This window comes from Meleagris gallopavo, chromosome 28 (genome assembly GCF_905368555.1).
Source record: "Meleagris gallopavo chromosome 28, MGAL_WU_HG_1.1, whole genome shotgun sequence".
In the NCBI taxonomy this organism is placed as follows: Eukaryota; Metazoa; Chordata; class Aves; order Galliformes; family Phasianidae; genus Meleagris; species Meleagris gallopavo.
The window spans coordinates 1,769,330-1,783,206 of NC_139431.1; the positions used below are offsets into that span (position 1 = coordinate 1,769,330).

At 50.4% G+C, this 13,877-nt stretch overlaps 1 protein-coding gene across 1 annotated transcript; it reads right to left on the reverse strand.

The window, feature by feature from the left end:
- Positions 1-6,343: 6,343 nt before the first annotated feature.
- On the reverse strand, positions 6,344-13,592 carry PPP1R15B (protein phosphatase 1 regulatory subunit 15B). The gene is made up of 2 exons (XM_031557020.2): positions 11,946-13,592; positions 6,344-9,157 (listed from the first exon to the last, which is right to left on the reverse strand). The coding sequence occupies exons 1-2, from the start codon at positions 13,365-13,367 to the stop codon at positions 8,945-8,947; spliced, it is 1,635 nt and encodes a 544-aa protein (XP_031412880.2). The 5' UTR covers positions 13,368-13,592; the 3' UTR covers positions 6,344-8,944.
- Between the last annotated feature and the right edge of the window lie 285 nt (positions 13,593-13,877).

Genomic DNA, 13,877 nt, shown 5'->3' on the forward strand with positions numbered 1-13,877 from the left:
ACTGCAGCCCTTTGCTCGCCTCGGGATCTTTGCTCCTGGAGGCTTCAGCGTGGGCTGAGCACATGGCGAAGCCACTGAGTGAGGCAGATAAGGCCCAGAGATCCCATCCGTGATGCCCTCACCTCACCTGGAGCTCTGCATGAGGCTCCAGGAGGCGAGACAGCCTCAATGCACGCAGACAGCACCGTCACCCGTATCCCAGTGGAGCTACGATCCCATTGCTCTCGTCCCCAGTGAGTGCACCAGCCTGGAACCAAACTCCCCATGCAGTCTCAGGGTGGCTCTAGGGACCCTTCCACAAGGGCAGCAACAGTGCCAGATGTGGGGCAGGGGGCTGAGGGGTGCCCACATGTCCCAGGGGTCTGCAATTTTTGCATCTGCAATGGGAAGTTGGTGCAGGAGCTGCCTGCAGCACGGAGCAGGTCCTGCTGCCTCTGCCGGGTGCCCTCGATGGCTTTTGTGGTGAGGGGAGCACAAAGGAAGCTGTGCAGGGAGGAAACCTTCATGTGCAGGAATGCAGGAGTGCAGGCACTGCCCATGTCCTCACCAGGGTCAGGAAAGCAATGAATTGCACCAGCCAGAGCTGTGCTGTCATTTGGCTGCTGGTACCCACAGCCCTGTCACAACTGCATCTCCAGCAGCACGGATGACCCACGGGAACCCCCTGCTCACCTTCCACCTCATGCTTTGGCACTCAGCATGAACTCCAGCCCCATTCACCAGCAGGTGATCTATTCAAAAGCCTCCCAGACCACACTGCCTGGCACTGCACATGGGTTGAAGCACATGAGAAGGCATTTTTTAGGGTGCAAGGTAAGACCAGCAGCAACAACACCCCCAAAGGATAGGAGCGAACCCCATAACAGTGCCCTGGGAAGAATCAGGCACAGGGTGAAGCATCGGTTGTGGCTGTAAACTGCACCACAGCAGCAGGCAGAGCTGCTCCCCTCAGCTCTCATCACTTACTTGATGAAGTAGAAGCCCCCGTGCAGCGTGGTGTCCACCTCCCAGCCTCGGGGCAGCCCTGGAAGCACACAGCAGAAGTGGGGGTCATCCTTCCCTGTTCCTGCCTTTGGGCATTGTAGCAGAGAGGCAAGCTTGGTCCCCTCCCCATCACACCAGTCAAACTCCTCTGGCTACAAACCCACCCCCCAGGTTACGAAGGCTCGTGCGTTCCCCAAAGGATGCAGCAACACTTCTTCGTACATCATTCAAAGCCCCTCAAACCCTTGAGCTGTAAAGCAGCTTCTCAGCATCTCCAGTGCATTTCTGGAGCATTTCATCACACACCTCCAGCTGTCCCAAAGGAGCACATTTGGGGAGCAGGGCTCCCTTCCTTACCGGCGCAGGAGAAATGCCCGCTCTGGATGGAGTAACCTGTGCTGGGGTGCACCCAGCTCGTGGACTTGGTCTCGTCGCTGTGAAAGATAAGGAGCAGGCAGTGAGCTGAGGGCATCCCTGCACCCTCTTTGGTGATAGGGATAACTTCGGCAGCCAAAGGAAAGGGAAGGAGTAGATTTTTGGGAAAAAAAGCAGCATCTATCAGGAAGCATCTGGGATAAAACCCCAAGAGGGGAGAAATGGAGAGCAGGGAGAGCGGATCACATGCGATAGGAAAGCAACAGGTAGGAACCCTTGCTCCAGCCCCAGGCTGATCACCCATCCCCTGCAGCCCCCCAGCCACGCACCGACCCAGAAGCCAGACTCCCCCAGGACCCCGTGCCCCATCCCCTCCCTGGCCTTGTGGTGGGACCCTACTTGATGAAGAAGATGCGGCCGTCCCCGCAGACACCGTAGGTCCACCTGCCCGGCAGGTCCAGCCAGTCGATGTCATCTGCCATGGGCACAGCACCCAGCAGCCCCGTCCTGTGCTCCTCGCACCGCTTGGGAAGTGCAGAACAACTCCTGCCCCCACCCCGAGCAAACACTTCTTAGCTCAGACCTTCCACCCGGGTTGTGTTTGCTGCTGCAAATAACCGAGGAGGGAGGGAAAAAAAAAAGAAAAAAGAAAAAGGAAAAACCAAACCCATCAACTTAACCCTCTGAGAGCCGGGCTGTGCAGGGTTCAGAGGGCACGGCTCCGAGTGACTCTGCAGGGCTAAGCCCATCGCTGCTTCCTCCCCTGCCTACTCAGTGTAATTACCGTCAATTAACTCGGGCTGAGTAATGATGGAGTTGTTCCTTCCCTCTCCTGTTCAATTTAAACAATGTCAAATTCTTCTCTCCGTCTGATCTCGCAGCCAAGCAGAGGCAGTATGTAGGGCACCCTGATGACTATCTGCTGTGCTCTCGGTGCTGCCCGATGGGTATTTTCTCTCTGCTCGCTCTTAGCCATCAATTAAACGTCTTTCAAGGGGAAAGGTGGGGTCTGGGAGGCAGCCGGGCTGGGTGACTGCGAGCTCTCATGTCTCTGTGGTGCCTTTGGGGAGTTTCTCATGGCACAGGGAAATGAGAGGTGAATGCAGGAGCTGGTCCCAAAGCAGGACGAAGGGGTTGCTCTGCTGAGCAACGCTCACATCAGAGTGGTTCTCTGACAGGATGTGGGGCATCAGTTCACCCAAAGGTTCTTTCTACAGCTCTTGGAGCCGCTGTGTGCAAAAGCATCGGGAGAGAGAAGGGATGGCAGTGCAGCAGGGGATGATGCTGCAGCCCCAGCACTGCTTTGCTGGGAAGGTTCTGCTTCGTGGCAGAAGTGCTGGGGTGCAAAGCATCACACGTTGCACATAGGCTTGGTGCAAGATTGGGCCTCTTGTCTGCATCACACAAGCGCTCCTGCCCTTATAATCTTCCCATCCAACATCACAGCTCTGCCACAGACCCACACACCCCGAGGTTTGGTGCCACGATGCATCCCAATGTTGGGAAGGTGGGACCCCACAGCAGCCAAAACACAGCTGGGAAATCCCTGCTCTTCGTGTTCTCCTTGCCCAGACCCCGGCAGCTCGGTGTTGTGCTGCTCCATCACAATGTCAGCTCTCTGGGAGGCACTGGGGACAACGAGGTCACCCCAAAGGCACAGCTCCCTCCCTGCCTGCCCGGCCCAGCTCTGCTCACCACAGTTTCGTTTACTCAGATCCACCTCCAATCTGAGTCACAGCTCAGCCTGAATCAGCGCTCAGCACAAACACTTCGGTGACCTGAACCAAAAGCATCCAATGCTCCGGGCACAGAGCAGCCAGAAGTAACCAGAGATGTCCTCATCTCAGCTCTCAGGACCAGGAGTTTGCAAAGTCAGTGTTTGCTGGGTTGTTTCTTTCTTTTAAACATTTTTTTTTTTTTTACATTTTACATTTTTACAGATGTGACACTGAAACCTTCCAAGCAGGAGAATTCCAGAGGGTTGCACGCAGCCATTGCACTGAGAGCTCACTGTGAGCAGTTCTTGGCTTTTAGCCCAGGGCCAAACCTCTCTGATAATTGCAGCATCACCCCTACGACTACCCCAGGGGTGCGAGGGATCAGAGTCTGTGTGAGATAAGCTCAGATGATCCTAAAAGATTTCCTACCCTCTCTCCACCCCCCGGGGAGGGATGCCTTTCCCTGATTGTGGGCATCACCGAGGTCCCACCATTTTGGGGTTATTTGTGGCAATGATGGGGTTCAGCTGAGCAGAGCTGCTGCAGGGAATCAGACGCCTACAGCAGAAGCGATGGAGCTGCTTTAGGCTGGGGTAAGGGAGGCAGAGCTGTTGGAGGGCTGTGCTGGACCTCCAGCCAAGAATGCTGAGCTCTGTTCTGCCAGGTAAATAAATCAGCTTTTATTGCTTTCCACAAAAGATTTTTTTTCAACCCCCTCCCTATTTCTCTATATCTTAAGCCAATGGAAATTCGAAGGGGAAATACCAGCAGGACTTGTTATTTTCTTATTGTTTCACATCCATTTAAAACTCGCCGTTCATTCCCGCACAGGTTAGGAGCAGGCAGGCACACCCCGAGGGCTTCTTTAGAACAACTCTTACGCTTTGTGCTTCCAGAAGTGGTCCCAGCGAGGTTCCCAACCCCTCTCTGCACCCTTTAGCAGGGATGGCGAGCACGGGAGCATCCCGAGGGCATCGCACCGCCCGTGGCTCAGCAGCAGCAGCGCGGCTCTGGCACCACCTCCCGGGGAACGAACGGCTGCTCTCCGTATCTCCTCCCCTCTCCGTTCCTTCCCGCTGCTGTCTGCTCTCCCGTTCACGTTTTTTAATGCTTTTTGGTTTTCTTGCGTTAGAAAATCAGGTGTGCGTGCAGAGGGGGCAGCACCCTATCGCCATCTGGATCTCTTCAGCTCTTTCCCCAGGGTTCGTGCCTTGCTTGTGCTCCCCTTCAGCCAGGCCTGGTTGGATGGAGAGATGGAGGGATGGAGGGATGAATGGAGGGTTGGATGGAGGGATGGATGGATGGAGGGAGGGATGGAGGGATGGATGGATGGAGGGAGGGTTGGAGGGATGGATGGATGGATGGAGGGTTGGATGGAGGGATGGATGGATGGAGGGTTGGATGGAGGGATGGATGGATGGAGGGAGGGATGGATGGAGGGAGGGTTGGAGGGATGGATGGATGGATGGATGGATGGATGGATGGATGGAGGGATGGAGGGAGAGATGGATGGAGGATTGGATGGATGAAGTCCACATACAATACTCAGCCCTAATACTACTGAGCACCCAGCAGCTCCCACCTGAGTCCCGTAACAATCAGGGGCACCTGGGGCTGCTGCTCCATTAAAAACCAGGTGCAGAAGGGCTCTGCTTTCCCTCTGCCTCCCCAGCAGCTCCTGGCCTTGCTGCAGGCTGTGCAGTGCAGCCATGCTCTGTGCCAGCCCTTGCTCCTACACTGAACCTTTGCTCTCAGGTCTATCTCTGTTTTCTCCTTTTCATTGGACTGAGGCTGTAGTTGATTCCAACCATCTCTATGAGCTCTGGTCCTCCAGAGGATGCTGAAAAAATGGCCTTTGCAGTGTTTGGAGCACCCTGGTGAAGGTTTGAAGCTGCCAGAGGAGCAGGTGGGAAGATGGAGGCAGCACAGTGCATTGCTGAGTTTGGTTTGGGTTTGTTTGGCTTTGCTTTTGCATTTGTTTGCTTTTGTTTTGCTAGGAGCAGCGCCTACTGCTTGAAAGAAGAATGTGGAAGATGTCAGCTGTTGAACAAAGAACTGAAAACAGGCAATGAAAGGGACACATACACAATGTGCTTGTACAGCTGTTACAAGGCAGCACGTGCTTTTATCGCCAGCCGCCTTATCTGCAGCATTAGCAGTCAGGGCAGATGGATGCCTGCTGCTAATGGGCTCTAATACTCCGTGCCTTCAAGACTAATGGCTTTCAGAAAGCACTTCGCTGCCACCTCCCTTGGCACAGAATGGGACCTTGGGGTTACATCTGAGGTGCAGCCCATCACCTCTTGCAGTAAGAAGCACTGGGCTCTCCCTGGAATTGCAGTCAGTGTGTGATTCTCATCTCTCCTGCAGTTGCTATTGCCGCCTTCTGCCTGGCAGCTTCAGAAGAAACTCCTTTTTTTGTGGGACTGTGCAACTGGATTCACTTGCAAGCAGAACTTTGGGGGATGCAGTCAGCAGTGACTACAAAAATAGCAGCTTATTTACTCCCCGTGTGCTTTGCTGACAAACAAGTTCTGAAGCCCCCTGGAGAAGATTCAGCCACAGAACAATTCCACTCCAACACGGATAAGTCGTCAGCTGAGCTCCAACTGCAGCCTTCAGTGCTGATAGAATAATAATAATAATAATAAAAAAAAAACACAGCAGGATTTCTCCATTCCAGATGGCACCTTGACGTCCTGCCAGATATGGAGGAGCTCCCATTTAGCAACACTAACTGTATTTCTTTAAGCTGAATCAAAAGAAATTACAACTCTCTTTCTTAAGGCAGATTTTGGAGCCAGCAGAACAGGTGAACACGGCTTCAAAAAGCTGCTGCAGCTCACAGGGGCTGCGTAGGTTTGTTCTCTGCTTTCAAGTCCTCAGAGTGGGATGGCACTCCAGGCAGTTCCAAATGCTCCTCTTCGTTCAGCTCAGTGCTGTTACAGAAACAAATGCAGCATTAGGTGATTCCAGAGGGGCCTAGAAGGGCTGGAGCACAGGGTGAAACTTGCTTGAGCTGTATGGGGACAAACACTACGCTCTCCTGCTCGTACATCATTAGAGCATAAAGGAGAAGAAATGATTTGCTGAATTAGAGGCCAACTCTACAGTGCAAAACATAGGGATGATCTGGCTCTAATTAAAGAGCTCAGCTGTTTGGCACTCCCACTGACAGAATGACACCTCACATTTATCCCAGCATAGAAAGGAGAAGAAAACAAACGCATACATGGCATCCCCTCCCAAAGGAAAACAATGCAGCCTTATCCTGCAAATATCTTTATTACAATTTACAGATTAGTTCTGAATAGTTTCATTATGTACAGAAATAGAACTTTAGATTTATAAAAACCCAACAAACGACACAAATCAATTAAAATCTGTATAAAGCCAATGCTGAAGGTCTTCTGGCTTTCTCTAAATCATACAAAAATAAAATCTGCTAATCACAGTTTTGATTTAAAGTTCAGCAAGCATTGGTTTTCACATCTCACTTAAACCACACACATACACTGCAAGACCACCTTAAGGTACATTATAGGGAAAATGGTGACTAATAAGCTTAGCTTGCTCGTTAATTTAGTGTTTCATGACTTCTTATCACCTTACATTGGACACTTTGTAAGCATGAGGTTTGAGAGGAAGGGAAAGGACTTACCAAGCAGCAATTTCTTACTGAGAACCACCAGTTTTAGGACTGAGTGCTCGTGTTGAAACGAATTATCTCAGCAATCAGAAGTGCTGGTGGAAGCAGCAGTTTGGCAATGGAGTTTGGGGACCATTTGTCAACGCTGCTCCTTTCAGCTGCAGCCTTTCCCAAGTGTCTGCAAAGAGTGGAGCAGCGTTAGCAGGTGTTAATTCACATCATTCCAGAACTTCATGCCAGCACCAGGTGCGTCAGCCAGAGCAGCTGGAGCACAGCAAGCTCTCCCAGAGCAAATGGATGAGGAATGCCATGGAAAAATCGATATGGTGTATTTTACCAAGAGCAAGGAACAGCATTTTGATTTATCAGTCATGCTGGGGTCACACGGCAACATGTTTTCTGTAATTCTAACACATCAATCGTCCTGCATGCTTTTTCCTAACCAAAAAAGCAGAGCAGTTATCAAACAACACAGGAAAATCAACTCCTAACCGCAGAAAGCTGTTCCATGGAATTTGAGGGCATGATCTGATGGAGAGGAGAACGATTTCCTCATTCCAAAGGGATTCAAGCAACGCTGTGTGGCTTCCAGTGAACCAATCTAAAAGACTAATGAGCTTTGTATTATTGTGGCAGCTCTCCTGTATTTCAGCTGACCTTCCAAATTCCTTAATTCTAACAGTTCTAACCTGCAGCAAAGAAATGCAATTTTTAGATCCAAAGATACTGAATACAAAAAGAGCCAACCTCAAGAGCTCTGAAATTTGAGACAAATGAAGCCAGGGCCAAAAATAAAGAACTCAGTATTGTGTGAAGCTCTTCTCTCCACATATCCACCACTTTCTTTTGGATTCAAATCTGAATTCATTAGAGATGAGAAACTCAAATTGAATGCAGCTTTTTCCCTTCCAACAACAGACCCACGTGTGCTCAGCTGAACAAACCAAGAAGCAAATCATTTACTCACACCACGTTTTGCAAACTGATAGGAATCCTTCAGGTTTAATGTTTGATATTTATTCCACTGCACAACTCACGGCCTGGCCAACTGAAATCCAACATCTTTCAGCTCCAAAAACATATCCAAACTGCCCTGCTTTACTTTGAGCAGCAGTGAAACACTTAAAGTTAGGAGCACCAATAACGAGGGCTTTCCTTCCACCAAGGACCTCAAGTGTGAGATCCCAGACATAAAATGCTGTTTGGATACAAGGTGAACAAAGCTAAAGATGCACAGAGGTCTTAATACTGCTTTTGGTAACAACACAGCATTCCTAGTGTTAGATTTCCAGAAGCTGAAGATAATTCTCCTTGCAAAGACCAGATAAAAATAAAATGAAGATCACTCCACTTCAAACCATCTTCAACGAGCAGAATCCATCACGGTGAAGTTGTTCTGAGATGATCTGATGGCCATCTTATGGTGCAGCTCCCCACGCACAGCTATCTAAGCTCAGAGCACCAGCTGCAGCTCTGCTATGCCCTGAAAGCAAAGAGGTGGTTCACAAGCAGACAACACCCTTTGGAACAGGACTGGGTAAAGGTATTACTTAAATAGAGACAACCCAAAGGGTGTGCAGTGCACCAGAGCTCCCCTGAATCCCTCAGTGTCACAGACTGAAATATTAAGACGTCAAAGTGTCACACAATCCAGCAGTCACACGCAAAACTGGGATCTGAGAAGGAAGGAGAATGCACCTGCTTTGCACAATAAAGTTATAATGATCTGCTAACAAAGACCGGAGACTTCTGTACAGGTTAGAAAAAATAAAGATCCACACAAAAACAGCGCATGCCAACACAAACTTTAAATCAAAACTGCAATAACGAGGTTCTGAATCCCATAAATATTTCCTTCAAAATATGTTTTGCTTTTTCAAAGTGCAAAATTCCAACTTAACAGCCACCACTTGTCAACGTACGGCAGACAAGGCATTTTTTGGAATGGATTTAACCTAAAGCAGTCTGTTTTCTCAGGTGTTACTTAAGGGGAACACAATTATACCACCCTCAGCCTCGAGGATACTCAGAAGGTTTTGTCTGTCTATCAAAACGAGACACACACACAGAGGTGTATTTGTGGCTGAATATTAAACTAGGGAAGAGTTCAAATCCCATTTTTCTCCCCATTTCAAAACAGCACACGCAGCTGCCAATTCTGGTTTGGAAGATGTTGATGAGTGCTCAGGGTCACGCAACCACCAGATGTGTTAAGGTGCTAGAAGAAATCATCCTCCTTGTGGTTGGTTTTTTGGAGTCTATTAAAAACTCTCTGTCTATGCTCTGTGGTGAAGCAATATCCTATGGCTTCTTCTGTTTCTTGGATGCGTTTCTGGAACCTGCAGCCATCTCGTGCCAGCTCTTCCCAGGGTCCTTTACGATCCTCCTCACTGCTCACATAATACTCTGTAACTTTTTCGAGGAAGGTCACCTGGAAAAGACATTAATTAAAGCATTAGCCACACACTCATGCAAAAGGAGCTTACACCTTATCTGTATGGATGATTAAATACCTTCAAAGCAATTTTCTATGTCTGAAACACCAACAAATGCCCTCAGTTACACCACCAGCCCACAGCAGGGCTTTGCACCAGCCAGGCAGGAGTGTATTTCACCTCTAGGGTTTAAGAGCACCCTCAGCTCCACTGGCCGACCTCTCCCTCTTCCCAAAGCAGTGCTTCAACCACCACGTGGTTTCTAAATGAAGGCTCTGTTGGGCCGAGGGCAGATTACACAGCACTCCCCATGAAATAACACACAGCACCACATCAGCGTTGGGTTTTGAACTCACACAACCACAGCTCCAGGTTACCCTGGATGATCCATGTGTCACAAGAGAGCACGTGTTACAGACCCGGGTTTCTGATTACATACATCATAAAAATAGCAACAATCATTGTTCTGTACAGTGAGTAATCACGTGAGTCAACTCCAGCACTGATAAGAAGTCCTACGTATAAGGACTGGTTTACTGCATGACTGGAGCAAACCCATCTGCTCAGGGGAGTATCAAATTTAATGAAAGGAAGTTGAAGTCACTACAATTTCAAGCACGCGTGGAGCTTCTGCACTCTTCATTACTCTTAAGGACTATTGAACCACTTTAGGGAAACAAAAACTTACAGGCTCAAGATCGAAACTCAACAGCACTTTCCCTGTCGTTGTGAACAGATTTCAGTCCTGCTGTTGAGCAGTAAGTAGAAGCTAAGCTACTTCAGACGCCTACAGAACTAAGTATTGCTTTTCATTTCACTGTGTAAAAGGCTGAAAGATGAAAAGGACAGACCAGCTGGCTGTCAGAGCTCCCCGACTTTCAGACTAGGATCATTTCTTGAAGATAAGGAAACCACTGTGGTTACAGATGGTTCTAGGATTGGTATACATTGAATTTGCTGCAGGAAGTCCAGGAAGGAATCCAGGGATGCACCAAATATTTGTTGCTCTGTTCCTGTTATTATTATTAATAGAGAGCCACAGTTTCACAGCCAGTTCACACAGCACAATCAGGAGTGCAGGGTGGGATGGATCTATGCGATAGGGCAACCTTCTAAGCTGCAAGAAAACATGAAGGTAACAGTTATGGGAGAAATAAACACCAGCAGAGAACACAGAGCTGAGCTGTGCTGAGAGCAAACTGCTGAAATCCCATTCCAGTGCAGTGATCTCAGTTAGTTCCCAGCAGGAGCATGGGCACCAAACCCCACACGTCCTTCTGCAGAGAGAATGCATTTGCTATCTTGTAAAGCAAAACAAAAGGCTCCTGGGCTTTATGACTTCACAAACAGATATTGCTGTTGGATTGCAGGATGCCACACAGGAAGCCGACGTGAGTGGTAGAAGTGACTCAAACATTTCATGGGTCAGCATTCAGAGACCTCTGCTTCGTTTTGCAGAGAGGTTCTAATTAAGAATCTGCCTGCAGGCACACAGAGCTGTTACATCAGCCTATCCCTCTGCGAGTTACCACCTTTCATCCTTTTTACATCAGTCTAAAGATACCCTTGGGCACAATTACTGGATTTGGAAACATTGTGCCAAATACCGTGGTTAGATTCAGTTCACAGATACAAACAGTAAACTAGTTCAAAAAAGAAAAAATTAATGAAATTGGTTACTGTTAAGTGTACTTCCAGCCACACAACAGGATTTTAGGCCATGAGCATCAACCCACAGTTGGGCTCATCAGTGCTACACTGATTCAGAACAATGTCAGTTACGAAGGACAAAAAAAAAAAACAAACAAAAACACACCCATTTCTATCCAAATGGGAAAATAATATTTAAGCTGTGCTAACTCTAAGTTTGTCACCATCACCTGCCCCAGTGAGAACAGGTATGAAGTTACACCCAAGTCAGGCTCTCAAAGAAGCAAACAGATCTCTTAGTGCTAAGAATGCTACTTCTCCTCTTTGCTATCTTGTTGTGCTGGCCCATTCTCCTGGGACTCAGCATCACTATTACTGACACAAAGGCTGGAAGTGTCAGGAGAGACTCAAGAGGAGCACAGCACGCCTGAAAAGCAGCTGTGCACATCTGCAGCATCACAGACCCTATCAGAGGGCACTGTATTGACAGTTGGAATAGGTAATCTGAGTGACTCCTTCCAAGCCTTAATGATTCTGTGATGAGTGACATTGTACTTGAATCCAAGCACACGCACTAAAAAGCTTAACACCCCAAGGAGCATGAATGCACCTTGTAGTGAAACTTTAATGCCTTCCTGCAGCACGTGCCAACTCAAAACAGAATTATTTTTCTCCTCCAAAAGACACCTGGTGTCTGTAACCCAAGCAGGTTCAACACACAAAGGTTACAACACAAAGTCCTGGTTACTCTATTTACACTCAAAGGTCCTGAAATACTTAACATGATTCATAAGAGAAAAGGGTACTTTCCAGAAGAAAAATGTTGATCACGATTCTCTTCTGCTTCTCTGATGATGGAAATTAGAACACAAATAGAACACAAATACAGAATGAAAGTTATGTCTTAAAAAGAAAATTTCACTTTGAATCTGGGAATGAAACTTCAAGAAATTCCGTGCTCTGTGTCACTGAATTATGAGATCTGCCACAACGTGAGGCACGCTGCTTTCAGCCACATAATTAGACCATAAGCTCACAGAGCATGATTTGGCACCACTGCTGCTGGAATCCTGGTGCAAATGACCTCACCCACATACCACAGTCAAAAACACAAAGCCAGAAGCAGAAATATACCTTTTTCCTCTTGGTACTTCTACATTTTTCACCAGAAAGAATGCCATGCTGCACCAAGTCTGTGACCCCACAGTTATGCTTTTCCAGCTGTACCCGACAGACAGTTAAGTGACTATGCTCAGAAGTGACCAAACTCAGCCCCTCTGTTCCTTTGAGGCTGGGTTTTCCTCTTTTCTCCGCTGTTTGAAAGGGTGCCTTGAAATTTAAAGGGTTATAAGGATCATCTGAGGTACAGAATGAGTTCCAAAGTTTCAAGTTTTCTGCCTCGTCCACGCTGCTGCAATCCCATTCGTCCTCATCTTCCGAGCTGGGGTGAGGAGAGCCTGAAGATGATTCTGCCCACGAAGAATCATCCTCCTCCTCCTCCTCCTCCTCCTCCTCTCCCCCCACATCGGCCACACAGGGTATACCCTTCCCCGGCTCACTGGAAGATGTCTGAATGGTAGCAGTAAAGTTCTGAGGGTTGTAAGGATCCAGGCTGAAGAAGGAATTCCAGAGATGCAACCTCTCCCCGTTCTGGCTGCTATCATCTGAATCTGAGAGCAGCCCTTCGCTGTCAAACCCATCATCATCATCATCATCATCATCCCAGTCTTCCTCATCATCCGCACTCTCCTCCCCACTGGAGTTCCCCCCCAGGATGTAGTCTATTAACTTATTAGCACAGGCAGGCCTGGCCGACACGAACAGGGTTCTCTCTGTTTCAGAGCCCTCAGCAGCACAAAGCTCCTCCTGCACTTCTCCCTTCTCAGCCAAACCCCGGGATCCCTCCAGCTCATCGGGCTGCCCCCAGACACCACACTGCTCGCAATCCACTCTCAGGGCTCCCCCGTGCTGCTGCTGCTGCTCCTCCTCCAGGCTGTGATACCCGTGATCCGGCTCGGGCACGGCCGTTCCCCGCAGCCGTAAGCAATCCAGCCGTTTGCTGCGGAGCCGTTCCAACTCAACCAGCCGACCCTGCCCTCCCCACCCCTCGGCGCTCAGAGGCTGCGGCAGATGGCTGCTGGACGAGCGGCACTCCGGGCTGTTCGCTCCCAGCACGAAGGAAAGGAACCCGGCGTGAGGCACAACCAGCCCCCGGGCGGGCTCCGTGCCCTCCGTTCCCTTCTTCTCCTCGGCCCATCGCAGCGCTGCGGGCGGCAGCAGCAGAGGAGGCGGCGGAGCTGAGGGCCCAGCGGGGCACAAAGCGCTGCTCAGCGCCGGGCCGGGCCGCAAGCGCTGCAACAGAGCTGGCAGAGGGGAAAGGAGCTGAGAGAGCAGCCGCAGCCAGGAGAACGGCGGGCTGGGCTGCGGCGGGGCCGAAGGGGAGGCGGAGGGCTGGGCCGGGCCGGGGAGCTTAGGCCAAGCGACCAAGCCGAGCAGAGAGCCGGGCCGAGCCGGCCCCACGGCGGGGCTGGGCCGCTGCCGGCCGATCGGCTCCATGAGCGGTGCGAGAAGGGTCCTCAGCGATGTCGGCGACGTTGCCGGGGGTGCGGGGCGGCGGGGCGGAGCGTCTGGCGGCGGGGTCTGGGCGCCATCCTGAGAGGAATCCGGGCGGCCGGCGGCGGGAGAAACAAAATGGCGGCGCGGGAGCGAGCGCAGCGCTTACATCCGGCCCCGGCCGGCGCGAGCCCTTAGGCGCGGGCGGCGAGAGACTGCGCATGCATGAGACGTCACGCAGCTACGCTGCCGTTCATTGGGCAGTGTTGAGGCCACGCCCCCACGGAGGACGATGGAGGGGCACCGCCCACCTCTTAGCGTGGGGATTGCATCAGCCGCTGTGCTGCACGGTATTGCGCCCCCTGGCGGCCCGGCGGGGAGCTGCGCTGTTCCGACTGGGAGCGCAGGGAGCAGGGAGCATTCCGTCATAGCACGGCTGGGTTGGAAGGGACATCAGAGATCACCTCGATCCAACCCCCTGTCGCGGGCAGAGTTGCCAACCACTAAATCATG

Bases quoted from the DNA above. Each gene is read 5' to 3' on its own strand.
- PPP1R15B (XM_031557020.2), bottom strand. From the start codon at position 13,367: ATGGAGCCGATCGGCCGGCAGCGGCCCAGCCCCGCCGTGGGGCCGGCT. The intron at 9,158-11,945 runs GTATATTTCTGC...TGTCTTTTCCAG, and splicing joins GAAGTACCAAGAGGAAAAAG to GTGACCTTCCTCGAAAAAGT.